Source organism: Plecotus auritus (genome assembly GCF_963455305.1).
Source record: "Plecotus auritus genome assembly, chromosome: 7".
In the NCBI taxonomy this organism is placed as follows: Eukaryota; Metazoa; Chordata; class Mammalia; order Chiroptera; family Vespertilionidae; genus Plecotus; species Plecotus auritus.
Genome location: NC_137774.1, coordinates 20,430,953 through 20,450,763, shown reverse-complemented (window position 1 = coordinate 20,450,763; position 19,811 = coordinate 20,430,953). Strand labels below are relative to the sequence as shown.

General features: G+C 38.8%; 1 protein-coding gene across 12 annotated transcripts in view; it reads left to right on the top strand.

Annotated features, from left to right (window-relative positions):
* Positions 1-19,811, top strand: part of TANC2 (tetratricopeptide repeat, ankyrin repeat and coiled-coil containing 2) — a gene marked incomplete at its 3' end in the record, with an annotated part of 285,235 nt that overhangs the window by 155,263 nt on the left and 110,161 nt on the right. For all 12 annotated transcript variants that reach the window (XM_080677202.1, XM_080677201.1, XM_080677198.1 and 9 more), the window contains 2 exons: positions 3,795-3,981; positions 5,300-5,563. In XM_080677202.1, coding sequence (XP_080533328.1) covers positions 3,795-3,981; positions 5,300-5,563 — 451 coding nt within the window. The remainder of the gene's footprint in view (positions 1-3,794; positions 3,982-5,299; positions 5,564-19,811) is intronic.

Here is a 19,811-nt window from a genome sequence, read left to right as displayed (position 1 = left end):
CGGTGGCCTTAAATGACACACTAGATCAAATTAATTGATAGCTTCAGAGCATTTCACCTCAAAGCAGCAGAATATACATTCTTTTTAAGTGCACCTGGGACATTTTTCTAGGATAAACCACATGTTAGGACACAAAACAAGTCCCAATAAATTTAAGATTGAAATTAATATCAAGCATCTTCTCTGACCATAATGGCATGAAACTAGAAATCAATCACAAGGAAAAAAAAAAACAAAACAGAAAAACACACAAAGATGTGGAGGTTAAATAACATGTTACTAAACAATGAATTGGTTAACAATGAGATCAAGGGACAAATCAAAAGATAACTTGAAACAAATGAGAACACAACAACCCAAAATCTGTGGGGCACAGCAAAAGCAGTCCTGAGAAGAAAACTCATAGTATTACAGGCATATCTCAAGAAACAAGAAAAAATTCAAATTGAAGAACATATTTGCTGATACATCTGATAAAGGCTTACTATGCAAAATTTATAAAAAACTTATAAAACTCAACACCAAAAAAACTAACAATCCAATTAAAAAATGTGCAAAGGACTGGAATAGACACTTCTCCAAAAAGGACATATAGGTGGCCAGTAGTCATATGAAAAGATGCTCCACAATAATAATCATCAGAGAAATGCAAATTAAAACCACACTGAAATACCACCTCACACCTATTAGAATGGCTATCATCAATAAATCAACAGAGGCTAGGCTCCTCCCTTTGGGATTGGCTACAGCTGTTCGGATCTGGGCTCGGCTCTTCTGGGCTTGGCTCTTCTGGGCTTGGCTCCATCCTTTGGGACTGGGTTCGGTTCTGCAGGGCTTGGCTCCATCCTTTGGGAACGGCTTTGTCTATTCGGGACTAATTGGGATCTTAGGGGCTGAGCTCAGCTCTTGGCAACTAGTGTCAGCCCTTAGGGAGTAGATTCGCCTCTTAGGCCTTGGCTGGACTATTGTGGGCATGGCCCAGTCTCCATGAGATTGTTTTACAGGAAAGGACCCTTAAGTGAGCATACTTGGCCTAGGAGCCAGAGGTTGAAGGGGTGGCTGACTCCCAAGGAAGAGGTGCCTGTGGAAATCACTGTAATACACTGAGGCTGGAGGGTAGGGGAGAGAAGAAAAAATGAAAAGAAGAAAAAGAAAAAATAAACCAACAGACAAGAAGTGCTTGCGAGCATGTGGAGAAAGAGAACCCTCATGCACTGTTGGTGGGGGATGCAGATTTGTACAGCCACTGTGGAAAACAGTATGGAGTTACCTCAAAAAATTAAAATGGAACTGTCTTATGGCTCAGCATTTCCACATCTGGGGATATATCCTAAGAGACCCAGAGCAGTAATTCCAAAGAATATATGCATCCCTATGTTCATTGCAGCTTTATTTACAATACCCAAGATCTGGAAGCAGCCCAGGTGTCCATCAGTGGATGAGTAGATAAAAATGCTGTGGTACATTTGCACAATGGAATACTACTATGCCATAAAAAAGAAGTAAATTTTACTATTTGTGACAGCATGAATGAACCTTAAGAGCATTATGCTAAGTGAAATAAGCCAGTCAGAGAAAGACAAGTATATGATTTCACTCATTATGTGGAATCTAATAATCAAAATAGAAATAGACTCATAGATACAGAGAACAGACTGACAGCTGTCAGAAGGGAAGGAGTTTGGGGGACTCAGTGAAAAAGATAAAGGGATTAAGAAAAAAAAAAAAAAAACTCACCGACACAGCAGTATGATGATTGCCAGAGGGAAAGTGGGAGTAGAGGACATAATGTTGATGGAAGGAGACTTGACATGGGGTGGTGAACACACAATACAGTATACGATGATGTATTATAGAATTATACACCTGAAGCCTATATAATTTTATTAACCAGTGTCACCCCAATAAATTCAGTAAAAGAAGAGGGAAAAGATTGCTTTGTTTGTATTGTTTTTGTCATTCCACAGGTGATTCTACTGCATGCCCAGTTAAAAATCATTCTTCTGATATTTTGTAAAGATAGAGGGGATTATAAAGAAATTGAAACTCCTTCCTACTCTGGAGAAAAATTCTATAGTAGAAAAGAAATGGCATAGATTTGATAGCTTATGTTTTAGGAAAAATCAGTTCCATGTTATTGATATGATTGAAAAGATTTACTTGGATGTAGGGTTCTGGGAATGTCACTTGTGCTTGTTGAACTGAATGTATCTTTTATGATCTGCTTATAGCATATAAATGAAAATAAAAACCTGGCTTCAACACAAATTATTTAATACAAGGGATTGCATCTAGAAATATATTAGGGTGAGTCAAAGAGCCTTAATATCCTCATATCTAGTAATCAACACCTTTTCCAATCACATATTAAATGTAAATCTTCAATTTTAGCAGAGAGAATCTGAAAACTATTTAAAGAAGTTGAAAAGCTTCTTTTAAAATTAAGAATTAAAGAGCCCTGGCCGGTTTGGCTCAGTGGATAGAGCGTTGGCCTGCGTACTGAAAGGTCCCAGGTTCGATTCCGGTCAAGGGCACGTACCTTGGTTGTGGGCACATCCCCAGTGGGGGGTGTGCAGGAGGCAGCTAATCGATGTTTCTCTCTCATCGATGTTTCTGACTCTCTATCCCTGTCCCTTCCTCTCTGTAAAAAATCAATAAAATATATTTTTTTAAAAAAATTAAGAATTAAAGATGTGAAATTTATCATCAGTTTTCTTTCATGTGATTTTGTCACTGAACACACATTTTGAAAAGGATAGAATTTCTTTAGTGTTTGAAAAAATAGTACTTTTATTCATTATGTTAGTAATTTTTTTTAGTAGAAAGAGCTAAAGAAAAGTGAATTATTATTAAATTCAGCAAATCAAAATATTTTACCACCAATCTTTTTTGTGATTATTTTTATTCCTTCCCATCAAAAACTTAAAAAGGAGGTAACTTCAGGTGTAAGAATTACTCAGGATACAAAGAGATCTTAGCCAGTAATCAGTTTCTACAGAAAAATTTAGTTTTTAATTAAATTAATATTGTTTGATCTATTTTATTAGACTAACTTTTAGATTAAAGCATTTTCCATGCATTCATTTATTGTTTCTGGGCAGCCACCTATGTTTCCAAAACACACTTATTTGCATTATGAACCTTTATTTAATTTTTTCTCAGCTGGAGGGTTTTTTCTTTTTTCTATCCAAAGAAAAATTATGAACAAGACAAAGTTCCAAGCTTTCAGAAGTTTTATTGATTGGAAACTTAGCAAGATCAACTTGTGCTTAATTTAAAAATGTTTTCCAGCCCTACCCAGTTTAGCTCAGTGGATAGAGCATCAGCCTGCGTACTGAAAGGTCCCAGGTTCGATTCTGGTCAAGGGCATGTACCTTGGTTTCGGGCACATCCCCAGTAGGAGATGTGCAGGAGGCAGCTGATTGATGTTTCTCTCTCATCGATGTTTCTAACTCTCTATCCCTCTCCCTTCCTCTCTGTAAAAAATAAAAATATATATATTAAAAAAATGTTTTCCTTTAATTCATGTTAATGATAAAGAATACTTGTTACTGGAAATTTCCTAGGCAGAAAAACTGGCCACAGTCTCTGCTCATTTTAAGTTTAAGTATCACCTTAATTGTAGAATGCAGAATATCTTATCCTGGAAGGCAAAAACAAATAGAACCACAATAAATGTAAAAGCTGCGTGCAGATTTTCTTCTTTTTCTCATCAAAGATTATGTTTTACCATAAGATAATATTTTACTTTAACAGCTGATGAGTTTATCTTATATTTCATTCCGATTTTTCAGACCTCAGCAATCACCCAGCGGATAAGTCCCTGTTCCACCTTGACTAGCAGCACTGCCTCTCCACCAGCTAGTAGCCCCTGCTCTACCCTCCCACCAGTCAGTACAAATGCAACAGCCAAGGACTGCAGCTATGGGGCTGTCACTAGTCCAACCTCCACCCTCGAAAGCAGAGATAGTGGCATCATTGGTGAGTTGGTTTTTATGTTAATCATTTTATGTCTTTTTTAAAAAAATAATTACGCAAGCTTACAGTTTTCAAAAAAGCTGATATTTGTTATCCTTAACAAAACTCTTAACAAATTGAATCCAGGAATATATAAAAAGGATAATAGGGACAATATATAAAAAGGATAACTCATGACTAAGTGGAGGTGGGGGCCACTGGTATTTTGAGAAGCCTGATGGTGACTGCCCACTCTGATGGAGTTGACAGGGAGATGTTGCCGTGGCACTGGGCTCCCTAATATCAGTGGGGATATGGAGACTGGTTGGCAGCACTTAATTCTCAGATGCAAGGAGGACATATTTTGATAAAGAGCTACAAGGCAAGAAGGCAACCAGGGTGTCTTCCTTTGTAATTCACCTTCTTTCCTTGCTACTACAAAGTCCAGAACTCCATTTAAATTTCCAAAGAGAAAACTTCACTGAAAAGAAACATGGAAATTACCTCATGAACTTAGGTCTCTTCTTTTAACAATAGGAATATTTAAAATGAAAGAAGAGAATATGAACTAACATTTAAAAACTCTCCTGGGATGATATTCTTGTTTTATAATTATTGCTGAGATTTTTATAATCTAGATTTTAATGTATTTGAGCCCTTCCATATCTAAGGTTGATGGAAATTTTTCTGTTTATAATTCCTGTTTATAATTAGTGATAAGATTCCATAAAGTTCTAGAAGCCTTTTCAGTTTTTGTTTGATTTCATTAAGGGACTAGATAGGATTAGAGCTACAGTTCAAGTGTACAAACAAGGCCCTGTATTGCCTCCTTATTAGGACAGATTCTTTCTCCTCTATTAGCTGCTTCTTAGGGACTGTTTCTTTTTTTCTAATTCTTTGTTACGTATAAAGGACCAGGAAATAAATTTAAATGAGGGAAAATATAAGATAAAAAGAATATAAATATAAAGATCTTTTTGAGACCTCTGGAGCACTCCAGTAATTCATGAAAATTATATAAATTTCCTTTTGATGAAATTCTGAACATTTTAGCACTGATAGGCCTTCCTTGTTTGTCCTTTAGCACTGATGTATGAGTTTGTTTGATTTATTTAAATAGAGTTGTTAAGGTAAAAATAAGAGAGATAAGAGAAAATATGTGAGATATACTTTGGTTTCAATTATCTAAACTTCACGGTGGAAATGAAAAGATCATCAGTAACTTTTAAAAAATAATGTAACTAATATTCTTACTATCTAGTCTTGAATTTACATAGTACTAACAGATTAATCTCCAGGGTTGTTGTTGTTTTAAACAATTCATTTTACTCTTTTTTTCTAGCTACGTTGACAAGCTATTCTGAAAATGTAGAACGCACAAAATATGTTGGGGAAAGCAGTAAAGAATTAGGATCTGGAGGAAATCTAAAACCTTGGCAGTCTCAAAAATCCAGCATGGATTCCTGTTTATACCGAGTAGATGAAAATATGACAGCTTCCACCTATAGTCTGAATAAGATCCCAGAGAGGAATTTGGAAACAGTTTTATCGCAATCAGTACAGTCTATTCCTCTGTATCTTATGCCACGACCAAATTCAGTAGCAGGTAAGGTTTTCAAAAAAATGACCATTTTACTGGCGTATATATTGAAATGAAAATAAATTCTCTAACAGTATTTAAATTTCCCATTCATCTTCTTTGATTAAGCTGCTCTTTTGTTTTTAGGTAATATACATGTGTATATCTTTTTTAACTTGGGGGAAGGCTTGTGTTCCTCAAAAGGTTGATTGTTTAGTTCTCCCAAAATACATAAAAACATGCACAAAATCAGAAAAAGAATCTATAAAGTACATTGTTGAACTTCTGAAAATCTTTTTTCTCACAGAAGTCTTTGAAATGATTTCAGTTTGAGGTTTTAAAGTTTTAAAAAACATTAAATTAAATTGAAATATATTTCAGTAGAGTTTGTATTATCAGAAATCATCCTCTGTAGTTTGAGGGAGTGGCAGACAGGCAAGAATTCCACTTCCATATTCTAAGAGATCACTGTTTTCACAATATCCTGGCTATCTTATTATAAAAGAATTACCAGGTGCCTACATGGCTAAAGAATAACTCATAAATACCAGTAGCAGCCTCAGTCATAAAGTAATGGTTCCGAAGTTTAAATGGCTGGAATATAGAGCCATTATTCTTAAGCAGCTATTTAGAATTGATGTCTAAAGATATTTTTCCTACACCTAAGTTACTATTTAATAATTCAGACCAGGAACTTTTGCAGAATAATTGGGAATTCTTACATTTTAAAAATGTGTCATAATTTGAACATTGTCCATACTATAAAATCACAGTCTTTTTCACTTGCCTGATGAATGACTGGATATAGGATTATTTTACTGATACAAGATAATAAATTACTTACTGTAGTCAAGTGCTCTTAGTTCCCAGATATAATTATTTATGCAGGTGGTAGTGTAATGCTTCTTGCCTTTCCCAGTTCTTTTTCATTTTCATACCTTTTCTAAACCATCACTCTTTGTTCCAACCTCTGGGAGACCATCAGCATCTGTCATCATGTGGTTATGCGGACAGTGCCTCACCTGGCAGAACAGTAATTCAGAAGATTTTATTACTAATTTTTCAAAATTATTTGCTTTAATATGATAGAATATTTTCTCTCCTAGGCCTTTTTTGAATATGTTGATCCTTACCCATAATGTCATATTAGAATCCTAGAATGCTATAACTTATGAGCAAGACATTGTGAGGTGAAAAGCCCAATAGTATTTATACAAATAAAAGTATATGTACACAAATGAAAGCATAAAAACATACACAAATGATTATAGCAAATTTCTTTGTAATAGCCAAAAGTTGCGAATAAATGCCCATCAACAGGTGAATGGATAAACTAATTATAGTATATCTTTGCAATGGATACTACTCAGCAACAAAAAGAAATGAACTATTTGTTTGTTTGTTTCGGTGGGGGGGGATTTTGTTGTTTTTTAGAGCGGAAGGAAAGGGGAGAGACAGAAAGAAGCATCACTGTGAGAGAGACACACATCAGTTGGTTGCCTCCCACACGTGCCCTTGTCTGGAATCGAACCCTTCAGTCCACAGGCTGACGCTCTATCCACTAACCCAAAACAGCTAGGGCAGAAATGAACTATTGATACTATTGTTACAGAAGACCGGAGAAAAACCAAGCAACGCTTAGAGAAAGGGAAGTTACATTTTATTATAATATGCGCAGGCCCAGAGAAAAATGTGTCTTTCAAATTCTGAGCCCCAAACATGGAGGAAACTTTCCCTATTTATACTTTTTCTAGTTCTTTGTTTTCCAAGGTTGGAATGAGACTTCTGGACCTTCTGAAAAAGAAGGCCTATGTGCTGGGAAGGGGCCATAAGACCATATCTCAAGGCCTAGGCCTGGTTCCAGCACTGACAACTCTGTCTGGGGCATAGTTTATGGCCTCTCTGGAATGGGAGTAGTCTTATTTTCCTTATTATTTAAGCAAGCAAGTGTTTACAGAAGCCAAAATAGCAGGGTTAAAATTTCAAACAGCAGTTTTTATATAAGATGGATGCTTCATTATAACAACTAATGAATCTCAAAATAGTTATGTTTAGAGAAAGAAGCCAGATTGTTTTTAAAGTACATAGTATATTATTCCCTTTACATAAAAATCCTAAGAAATGCCAATATTCTAGGTAATATCTGCAAAATATCAGATCCTTCACAGTTCTTGACAATGAGTTACTACTATACCCATACCCACAAAATTGAAAGGAATGGCAGTGCCAGTGATAGTGAGGATATAATGCAATTGAAATTGTCATACATTGGTGGTGGGAGTATATTAATAAATTGATACTACCACTTTATTTTTATTTTTATTAATTTAATAAATCTTTATTGTTCAGATTATTACAATTGTTCCTCTTTTTTCCCCCATAGCTACCCTCCACCCGGTTTCCACCCCACCCTCTGCCCTTACCTCCCCTCCACTGTCCTCATCCATAGGTGTACAATTTTTGTCCAGTCTCTTCCCGCACCCCCCACACTCCTTTCCCCCAGAGAACTGTCAGTCCACTCCCTTTCTATGCCCCTGATTCTATTATATTCACCAGTTTATTCTGTTCATCAGATTTTTTATTCACTTGATTTTTAGATTGACTTGTTGATAAATATGTATTTGTTGTTCATAATTTTTATCTTTACCTTTTTCTTCTTCTTCCTCTTCTTAAAGAATACCTTTCAGCATTTCATATAATACTGGTTTGGCAGTGATGAACTCCTTTAGCTTTTTCTTATCTGTGAAGCTCTTTATCTGACCTTCAATTCTGAATGATGGCTTTGCTGGGTAGAGTAATCTTGGTTGTAGGTTCTTACTATTCATCACTTTGAATATTTCTTGCCACTCCCATCTGGCCTGCATAGTTTCTGTTGAGAAATCAGCTGACAATCGTATGGGTGCTCCCTTATAGGTAATTAACTGTTTTTCTCTTGCTGCTTTTAATATTCTCTTTGTCTTTTGCTCTTGGCATTTTAATTATGATGTGTCTTGGTGTGGTCCTCTTTGGGTTCCCTTTGTTTGGTGTTCTGTGCACTTCTTGGACTTGTAAGTCTATTTCTTTCACCAGGTGGGGGAAGTTCTCAGTCATTATTTCTTCTAATAGGTTTTCAGTATCTTGCTCTCTCTCTTCTTCTGGCACCCCCATAATTCGGATGTTGGTACGCTTGAGGTTGTCCCAGAGGCTCCTTACACTACCTTCAAGTTTTTGAATTCTTTTTTCTTTTTGCTTTTCCAGTTGAGTGTTTTTTGCTTCTTTGTATTTCAAATGTTTGACTTGATTCTTGCGGTCCTCTAGTCTGCTGTTAGGTCTCTGTATAATATTTTTTATTTCAGTCAGTGTATGTTTAATTTCTAGTTGGTCCTTTTTCATATCCTCGAGGGTCTCGCTAAATTTATCGGCCTTTTCTAGGAAATTCTTGAAAAACCTTATAACCGTGGTTTTGAACTCTATATCCAGTGGTTTGCTTTTCTCCATTTCTTTCATTTGTGATCTGTTTCTTTGTCTCCGCATTTTCGTTGCTTCCCTGAGTTGGTAGAGTAGCTTTGTGTGCTAGGTGTCCTATACGGCCCAGTGGCTCATCCTCCCCAGTTACCTGAGGTGGACACTCTTGGTGCACCCCTTTGTGGACTGTGTGCACAGCCTTGTTTTAGTTAAGTCTTGATTGTTGTTGGTATCACTGAGAGGAATTGACCTCCAGGCCTATTGGCTGTGAGGATCAGCTGTGTCTACACTGGGAGAACTTCTGGCTGGAGACAGCCTTATGAGACAAGACTTGAAAAAGCCTCTATGCTCAGCTTAGATGGGGTGGAGTCTCGGGGTGGAGCAGACAGCCTTGGCTTCCCGTCAGCCCTGCCCTATGAGGCCCCTGGGTCTCAGTGTCCCTCGGTAATCGCTGCAAGCACCTCTGAGAGAAAGCCGCCTTCGAGTTTCACCCGCTGCCAGACAGTCCAGTTTCTCCCTGAATGAGTCTGGGTTCCCAGAGTCTCGCCCCGGACTGGAGTTCAGTGCAGTCGGGCGCTTTGTCTCCCTCCCGCTTGGGAAAGCCAGCCACGCACTCAGCAGTCAGTTCTCTCCACTCACGCGCCTCTGGACCTCTGCCTTCCGCAGCTCCCTTGAGTCTCAGTGTGCTTTCTCTTTTCCTGATAGTCCAGATTCCCCCCGAATGAGTCTGGGTTCCCAGAGTCTTGCCCGGAACTAGAGTTCAGCACAGTCGGGGGCTTTCGTCTCCCTCCCGCTTGAGAAAGCCAGCCACGCACTCAGTCGCCAGTCCTCTCCACGCTTGCGTCTCCCTACCTCAGCCTTTTGCAGCTCCTCTAAGTCTCAGTGTGCTTTTCTCTTTCCTTCTAGTTGTAGAATTTCCACTCAGCCAGCCTTCCTGTGGTTCTGGATGATGTCCGTTTTGTCTTTTAGTTGTAGTTTTGAAATTGTTGTGTGAGGCAGCAGTTTAGGTGTTTACCTATGCCGCCATCTTGGTTTCTCCCGATACTACCACTTTAAAAAGTTGCTTGGCAAGATCTATTAAAGACATATAAAGCTAAAAAAAAAAAAAAAAAAAAAAAAAAAAGACATATAAAGCTATTAATGCATGTTACCTAAAATTTAGCAATTTTACTCTTATATGGGATTCCCATCAAAAATAAGTTCTAATGTTCACCAAAAGACAAATAATAAGGATGTTTGTATCTGTTTCATTCTTAATTTCCAAAAGTTGAAAATTCAACTGTCAACAGCAGACTGGAAAATAAATTGTATACAACAATGAAAAAGAAGGTACTACTGCTACAGACAACATTATGGAATGTATGAAGTATGTATATTTATATAAAGTTCAGAAAAACAGACAAAACTATGGCACTTCTATGGTGATAGAGCTAAAGTAGTGGTTACCTTTGATGGGAATAACAAGTAAAGGAGCCTTCTACTAGTATATTTTGATCTGAATGGTGGTTGCATGGGTGTGTCTGTTGTGGCATGTGTGTGCGTATAAAAAATGTATTGAGCTATATACGTAAGATTTACATACTTTATGTAAATCATACCTCAATTTAAAATAAATTTTAAAGTATATTTAAACTTCTTTCTAGAAGGATTTTCCCTTGGCTTTGGTTTAGAAATAGCAGTCTTAGGCAACATAACTAGATCTTTGAAGAATTACCTGTTTTTAGTGTATATTAACCTAATAACTTCAATAAATTAATAATTTACTTATTCATTTGCTGAAGTTGTTAGTTACCCAGACTGGCCAGAAATTATTCTAATTTCCACCTTAGTTCAGTGGTAGTAGCAGTTTCTGTGAAATTTTTTCTTTTTAAAATCAAGTATATTTAGCTATATTTACACATAAAATTCTCCCATATCCAACTCAGTAATTTTTCATATATTTACCAAGTTATGCAGCCTTCATCATGAATCAGTTTTAGAACATTTTTATTATCCCAGTAAGACTTGTCATGTCTATTTAATGTTAATTTCATTCCCATCCCGAGCTCCAGGCAACTACTAATCTACATTCTATCTCTATAGATTTACCTTTTCTGGACATTTTATATAAATGGAGTCATATAATATGTGGTCTCTTATGTCTGTTATAATGTTTTTGAGGTTCATCCATGTATAAGAAGTTTGTTCCTTTTTATTGCAAATAGTATTCAGTTGTTACAGCTATTATTACTACACTAGAGGCCCAGTGCACAAAAATCCATGCACTTGGGGGTTCCCTCAGCCCGACCTGCACCCTCTCGCAGTCCTGGAACCCGTGGAGAGCGGGTCTAAGCTGCATTCTGGCCTCCCACTGCAGAAGGCGACCAGGTGGGCCGATCAGGGGATGGCACTGGCTGGTGAGTGGCCAGCCCTGCCTCCTCCCCCTTGCTCCCGATTGCCCCTCCACTGCCGCAGGTTGCCGCCACCCCCTGATCGCCGTCTTGTCCCTCTGCCTGCTGGCACGCGTCTTGGCTGGCCTAGTGCTGCCTGCTTGCCAGCTCCACCCCTCCCCCGCGCCCCACCAACTGGTCATTCCACTGTTTGGTCGATTTGCGTATTATGCTTTTATTATATAGGATTTTATCCATTCACCAGTTGATGAACATTTAGGTTTTTACAATTTTTGATTATTGTGAATAGTGCTGCTACAAACATTCATGTGTAATTCTTTGGGTGGACATATGCTCTTATTTCTCTTGGATAGATGCCTATGATGTATCATAAAGTAAATTTATGTTCAACTTTTTAAGAAACTGCCAAACTGTTTTCCAAAGTGGCTGCACCATTTTACATTTCCACCCACAGTATGGGGGTTCCTGTTTTTCCACATCTTCTGTACCATTTGTTACTGTCTTATCCCTTATTATAGCTTTTTGATTGGGTATGAAATGTTACCTTGTTGTGGTTTTAATTTTCATTTTCTAATGACTAATTATGCTGAGCACATTGTATGTATTTACTAGCAGAAGGCAATATAAGTAAGAAATACTAAGTGACATTTTTTGAAGTTTGTATTTGATCTAAAGAGTGCCAAAGAGATCAACCAATGAACTTGTATGCATATATGCATTACCCATGGACACAGACAATGGGGTGGTAAGGGCCTGGGGAGGGGGACAGGTGGGAGTAGGCTAGAAGAGGTTAATGGGGGGAAAAGGAGGATGTATGTAATACTTTCAGCCACAAAGATTTTTAAAAAAAGAGTACCAAAGACAACTTCAGGGTCTGGGGAGCAACATGATCATGGTGTCAATATTTCAAAAATTAACAGTATTATACAAAACTAGGGGCCCGGTGCATGAAATTCATGCATGGGAGGGGGTGTCCCTCAGCCCAGCCTGCACCCTCTCCAATCTGGGATCCCTTAAGGGATGTCCGACTGCCTGTTTAGGCCCGATCCCACCGGGGGTGGGACCAGGCCTGCAATGCAGAACCAGACTCATTCGGAAGAAACTGGACTGTCTGGCAGCGGGCAAAACTCGAGGGTGGCTTTCTCTCAGAGGTGCTTGCAGCAATTACCGAGGGACACTGAGACCCAGGGGCCTCATAGGGCAGGGCTGACGGGAAACCAAGGCTGTCTGCTCCGCCCCGAGACTCCACCCCATCCAAGCTGAGCACAGAGGCTTTTGCAATTTTGCAAGTCTTGTCTCATAAGGCTGTCTCCAGCCAGAAGTTCTCCCAGTGTAGACACAGCTGATCCTCACAGCCAATTGGCTGGGAGGTCAATTCCTCTCAGTGATACCAACAACAATCAAGACTTAACTAAAACAAGGCTGTGCACACAGTCCACAAAGGGGTGCACCAAGAGTGTCCACCTCAGGTAACTGGGGAGGATGAGCCACTGGGCCCTATAGGACACCTAGCACACAAAGCTACTCTACCAACTCAGGGAAGCAGCGAAAATGCAGAGACAAACAGATCACAAATGAAAGAAAATGGAGGAAAGCAAACGACTGGATATCTACTCAAACCTTTTGCACATTTTTTATTGAGTTGTCTTCTTATTTGTGTAATAATTTGTTATAAATTCTGGATAAAAATTTTTATCAAATGTTTTTGCAAAATATTTTCTGTCACTTATTTTTTCATTTCTTACTGATATATTTTTGGATCACAGAAATTTTACTGTGCTTCTTTTATGAACTGTGCTTCTGTTACCATGGTTTTTTTTATCTTTTTAATAGAAAGTATGCCAGTTATGTCAAGTATTATGAAACAGTGATTTTTTTCTTTGCTATTGGAGTTTGTTTTAATTCAAGTATTGGAAAATACTTCTTGTGCATACTTAAATTGTTTTCTTCCCTCTTCTTTTTCCTTTCTTGTCTCCCTCATATTAAAAAAAAAAAAAAGAGTGGGGGAATAATATTAGCCCAAATTATTATTCCTACAGACCATAATTATTGATTATTTCCTTACCAATCACAATGGTCATTCTATAACACTGACTAAAAGAGATAATTCAAATTCTAAGTAGTACTGATCATGCTTCTCCAAAGGAAAAGAAGGGTAAAAGCTAAATGCACCATCAGAAGGCAGTTAGTTCTGTCCTGGAGAATAGGAGTTTATACTATCAGAGTAGTACATATTGACTTTGTTGAACAAAATAAATACTTCATCAGATAATCATTTCTTGTCAGTGTTGAGTGTAATACAAACAGACCTACTATTGCCTACAAGGCAAGTCATACATCAGGGAATAGTTTGTATTGGGTTTTCTGTGTCTGAAAATCATGGTTTCAGTGTCCTCACAGAGAGGCAGAAAAATGACTCAGTTCTTTTTAAAATTGAATGGATTATAGGTTGAAAATGTTTTCTGAATGTAGAAAAATAAAATTAATTGCATATGGAATTACCCTGCTAACTGTATAATGTATATAAATATTTGATAAGACCACCATCTCTGGTAGCTTAAATGATTAGATATCTAAATCATCTTTTAAAATAAATTTTCTTAGCTCAAGAGGGTGCCCTCTTCTCATTTTAGCTCTAGATATACATATTTTCCTTTACTTTGCAGTATGTGCATAGAAGTGGTTTCCCCAAACTGGGGGTAAGATCAAATCTCCTTGGTTAACAGAAATAATTAAGGATCTTAACTATGATATGAGCTTGAAATAGAGAGGGAAAATACGGTATATTTATTAAATTGTTCTAAGCATATGTACAGCAGGGAAGGAAGGGTATGTGATGAAATGCCAATAATAAAAGGCCTTATTCAAATCCAGCTTTTAAATTTCTCTTTTAAAAAAACGTTATCTCAGTATGAGTAATATAATTATTCATTTTAGAGGCTAAATAATGATGAATAATGATGTGAAAATACCATTTTCATCACTTTAAAAAGAAAAAAAAAAACACCTAGGGGAGTAGTTGTTTAAAGGGTCCTTGCTGTGTTGCAGACTGCTCTCCACTGGGGGAAAAGAGAAGCACCCTCTTTTTGCCTGAGTTTGTTGGCATTGTTATAGGGCCACATAGAGCAGGACCAGGAAATTGTCAAGGAATTATTTACAATCCTTGAGGCTGCTGCTGGATTGAACTCTAAAAACTAAAACTTTGTATTATTCCCTAAGTCCCTTGATTTTAAAAAGAATGGAAAGGACACGTGGCAAGGGAGAGGGATAGAGAGTTAGAAACATCCAAGAGAGAGAAACATTGATCAGCTGCTTCTTGCACACCCCCTACTGGGGATGTGCCCGCAACCAAGGTACATGCCCTTGACCGGAATCGATCCTGGGACCCTTCATTCCGCAGGCTGACACTCTATCCACTGAGCCAAACCAGTTAAGGCATAAATTTTTCTGAGCTTTTAACTAAAAAATGAAAAAATCTATATAATGAAATTTTAAAAGCAATCATGTACTTTTTATTAACTATTAATTACTAGTAAAACAGAAGTCTGTTTATTTTAAGTATAAATATGTTGGTCTATTAGATTTAACTGTATATTTTTAGAAACATAAAGACTCAAACAAGTAAAATCTTATAGTTAGATATACCAATTAAAAGCTCCACATACCACATATGAAGAAAGTACTCTTTACTGAAAACAAGAGCTTTTAACTAAAATAACGAAGTCATTAAAGATGAGTTTTGGCAGTAGTAAAGCTTGTGTTTTTTCTGGGGTAACTCAGTTTTCCAAATATAAATTTAGTTATATACCTTTAAATTAAAAGTCTTAAGTATGACAAAATTAAAACTATGTGTTTTATTGTTTTCAAAATGTAAATCACTATTCCATATTTATTTTTAAGCCTATTGTATTAGAAGAAAATAGAGAACCCTTGTGGACTTGCGGTTGCATGGCAGAAATTATCAGAGAGTAGGCTGTCTATAGTCATACATGATGTCTTAAAATGAAATTGGCAATGAATTGGAGGGATGTGGGAAGCAGGAAATGTTCACTTGCAACAGCTGTCCTCCATGCTTTGTGTGAAAATGAAGAGTCTATCAGGGAAACATACAGACAACAGAAGTCAGTTAAAATATAAACTTTCACCATCTACTTGTTAATGTTTGGAGCTGCACATTTTCCTAAGAAAAGGATCTTAAGAATCGGGTAAATGCAAAAATGGGACTCCTGAGGGATTTAAATGAATCAAATCAGGAACTGTAATGAGGACTTCACAAAAAATCCAGATGGGCTTTTCAGACCTTAGAACATTAGCTTAATGAATCTAAAGGTGTAAGGACCCAGAGTGGCTTCTTGCCCAAGCTGTTGCAAACAAAGTGTCATTCCAGGCTCCCTTCTCAGATCAGCTAGAATGACAATTGTGCTGCTAAAATCTATTTGCAGTAGTGGCAACTGATAAAAGAATAAATAATTCAAACTGGTTTCAAATTCAATATAGAGCTGTCTCTGGAATGTTTTGTACTAAATGTCTCTGAATTTTTTTTTCTGCCCCTTTGTGTATTAAATTATTTTGAATTCTAAAAAGTATGTCAGTTAAATGTTCTATAAGTGAGTCAGCTGTTCCATCTAATGAAATCTCAAAAATAATATGCTCCCTTTTCTACTCCCTCTTCCTTCTCTGAAAATGGAGAAGGCTTTTTTATTGACGGGTTTTATGGGTTTACTTTTTAAAGCATTTTATTTTTACATGAAAGGTTTATTACAGATTTGATTTCTCTTATTTCTTTATTTCCCTTAAACTTACCAAATTATCTCTTCTAAACATATTTGGAAAGTGTTCTTTGAGTATTATAGTATTAATTTAACTTGACAGAATTATCCCAAAATATTTGCCTATACAATTTTACAGTAAGAGTAGCATCATGAGAAGGAAATGTATATGTCTATTTTGATATATCATTGGTGTTTGTGTGGGATGATGTTGTAAAAGGTGTTGTTGTTATGGCCACCTCCTTCATCTTTAGCTTTCAAATAACTGGATAAGACAAATCCTGATTGGTTACTCATTGATTGTTTAAATGTAGCCCAAACACAAAGTATATGTTAAATACAATTGTTGAGTCATTAAACAAGCATTTATTGAGCATTATTTTAACTTCTAAAAATTATGTCAAAATACTAAGGATAAGGATAGAACCAGTCAGATTTCTGTATCTAAGTAGGACTAGTCTGGAATTCGTTCTATGTTGAGCATTATATGCAGGGCACTCTGATTTACTCTAAACATGCCAGGCACTGTTTAAAGCACATAAGAATCATTAATAAGCAAAACAAAGATTGCCAACTTCATGGAGCTTACATTCTAGCCAGGGAAAGTAAAATAAACATAATAAGTAATTAATATAGTATGATAGAAAGTCACATGTATTTTAGAGAAAAGTTAAAAGAGAGATGGAGAGTACCTGAGGGCCCTGACTAATTTTGCTCAAGGACCGAAGGGTCAAGGATTCGATTCCAGTTCAAGGGTGAGTGCAGGAGGCAACTAATTGATGTGTGTCTCTCTCACATTGGTGTTTCTCTCTCTCGCTCCCCCCTCCTTCCACTCTTTCTAAAAATCAATGAGAGAAAATATCCTCAAGTGAGGGTTAACTACACACAAATAAAGATAGAGAGTATCTGAAAGGACTACCTGAAAGAAGATTATATGAACATTAGTGGCCCGGTACACTGATTCATGCACATTGAAAGGAAATTAATTAGAAGAAATATTTTAATATCGCTATTCTCCCTTTCTCTATAATAGAAGTGTCAACCAAATTCATGATTGACAATGACAGATCAAAACACATGCGTGTGGCTCCAGCAAGAGCTTTATATGGATCACGCATGTGCGAGTCAAGTTAGCCTTTTATATATATAGAACTAGAGGCCCGGTGCACAAAATTCATGCATGGGGTGGGGGGGGTCCCCTCAGCCCAGCCTGCACCCTCTCCAATCCGGGACCCCCTCGGGGGATGTCCAACTGCTGGATCTAAACCGGCAGTCGGACATCCCTCTCACAATCCTGGACTGCTGGCTCCTAATCGCTCACTTGCCTGCCTGGTTGCCTCTAACTGCCCCCCGCCCTCCCCCCCCGCCAGCCTGATGGCCCCTCACTGCCTCTGCATGCCCGCCTGATCACCCCTAACTGCCCCCCTGCCAGCCTGGTCACCCCTAACTGCTCCCTGCTGCTGGCCAGGTTGCCCCCAACTGCTCCCTCCCTGCTGGCCTGGTCACCCCCTAACTACCCCCCTCTGCCGGCCTGGTCACCCCTAACTGCCCCCCACCAGCCTAGTCACCCCTCACTGCCCCCCCTGCCAGCCTAATCGCCCCCAACTGCCCCCCCTGTTGGCCTGGTTGCCCTCAACTGCCCCCCCCCTGCCAGCCTAATCACCCCCAACTGCCCCCTGTGCTGGCCTAGTCACCCCCAGCTGCACCCCCCCAGCTGGCCTGGTCACCCCCAACTGCCCCCCTCTGCCGGCCTGGTCACCCCTAACTGCCCCCCCTGTTGGCCTGGTTGCCCCCAACTGCCCCCCCTGCTGGCCTGGTCACCCCCAACTGACCCCCCTGCCAGCCTGGTCTCCCCTCATGGCCCGCCCCTGACCTGGTCGCCCTATGCAGCCTACTGTTAAGTCATTTGGTCGTCCTTCACTAACTCCCTGCCGGCCTTGGCACCTCACACAGCCTGCTGTTCAGTCGTTTGGTTGTCCCTCACTAACTCCCCTGCCGGCCTAGTCGCCCCACACAGCCTGCTTGTTCAGTCGTTTGGTTGTCCCTCACTAACCCCCCTGCCAGCCTGGTCGTAGGCAGCCATCTTGTGAGGGTGTGAGGGTTAACTTGCATATTGCCTCTTTATTATATAGGATAAACTTGCTTAATTAGACCTGCTTTCTGATTTAGCTAAATTTTTGCCAGCCCAGTGAAGCACCCCAACTTTTCTTTTAGGTAATTGTCAGCAACACAGCAGTAAATATCACCACGAAGAGTATTATTGTAGATCACGCAGGAAGAACAAAGGATAAAATATTTAACTGCAGCAGTGTTTGACTATATTCTGCGCAGTGAGAAAACCTGAAGTCATTTTCAAGGCCCATCATTTCTTACTTCTTTTCAGCCGGGTCAAGTTTCTAAACTTTCTAAATCTCCATTTTCCAGCTAGTGAAAAGAAAATAGGATTCTACCGAGTCTCCTATCTACCTATTCCAGGACTTCTGTGAGGATCAAATGAGATGAGGCATGGGAAAATGCTTCACAGACATTTGGTTAAAGTGTAAAATGTTTGCACCTGGCTATAAAGCAAGTCATGTTCCTGGGCTAAAGAAACTGCAAGGATGTTAGTCACTAGGGAGAGGAAACCGGACATTACTACGTGACGTCATTACCCAGTGCCCACAGCAACCATTTCCAGGCTGGACTGGGCTGTGGGCCACATTTTGCACCATGGGATCTCAGCAGAGTTGGATGCAGTTTGGTGAGCTGTCACTCCAGGGTGGTGGTGGGACCTGTGTTCCATATGGGGGAAGCCGAGTGTCGCTTTGTCAGCGCCAGGTCCATGGTGCCATTTCTTTGTAAATGGCCAGTGCATGTCACGGCAACTCCTGCATTGAGCATCTGCCCCCTGGTGGTCAGTGCGCATCATAGCGACCGGTCATTCCACCTGTCATTCTGCTGTTCAGTTGATTTGCATATTAGGCTTTTATTATATAGGATTGTTGGAGCCAAGCATATTACCATAGTGATGTCTGTTAAGCATTAAGCAGAGTAATGAGGAGGATAAGGATAGAGCCATTCAGATTTCTAAATCTAAGTAGGACTAGTCTGGAATTCGGTTCTGTATTGAGCATTACATACTGGGCACTCTGATTTACTCTGAAGGGATAATGTTATCCGAGATGAATCAGATGTTGCCTTCTTGTCCTCAAGAACCTTCTATAATTTTTCTTATCCTCACCCAAGGATATGTTTTTATTAATTGTCAGAGAAACATTGATATGAGAGAGAGACCGATAGGTTTCTTTCATCTGATTGGGGATGAAACCCAAAACCTAGGTATGTGTCCTAACTAGGAATTGAACCCACAACCTTTTGGTGTATGGGACGACGTTCCAACCAACTGACCCATCTGGCCAGGGCAAGAACCTTTTAATAATAAGAGAAGACAGGCATGTAAACAACTAGCTGTATAACACAAGTTCTAATTAGCAATATATGTATGTGGTTGCTGAAACAGAGAAGCAATTAATCTGACTGAGGGATCAGTAAGGGAAGCAGAAAAAGTATAGCCTGGGCAAATTTTGACAAGGAGTGAGATCCCATTTGACAAAGTATGATGAAGACTCTTTCTTAGAAAGTGGTTTGTAAATGGAAAAGATTCAAGTGACTCTGAGGGAGAGTACAACTACA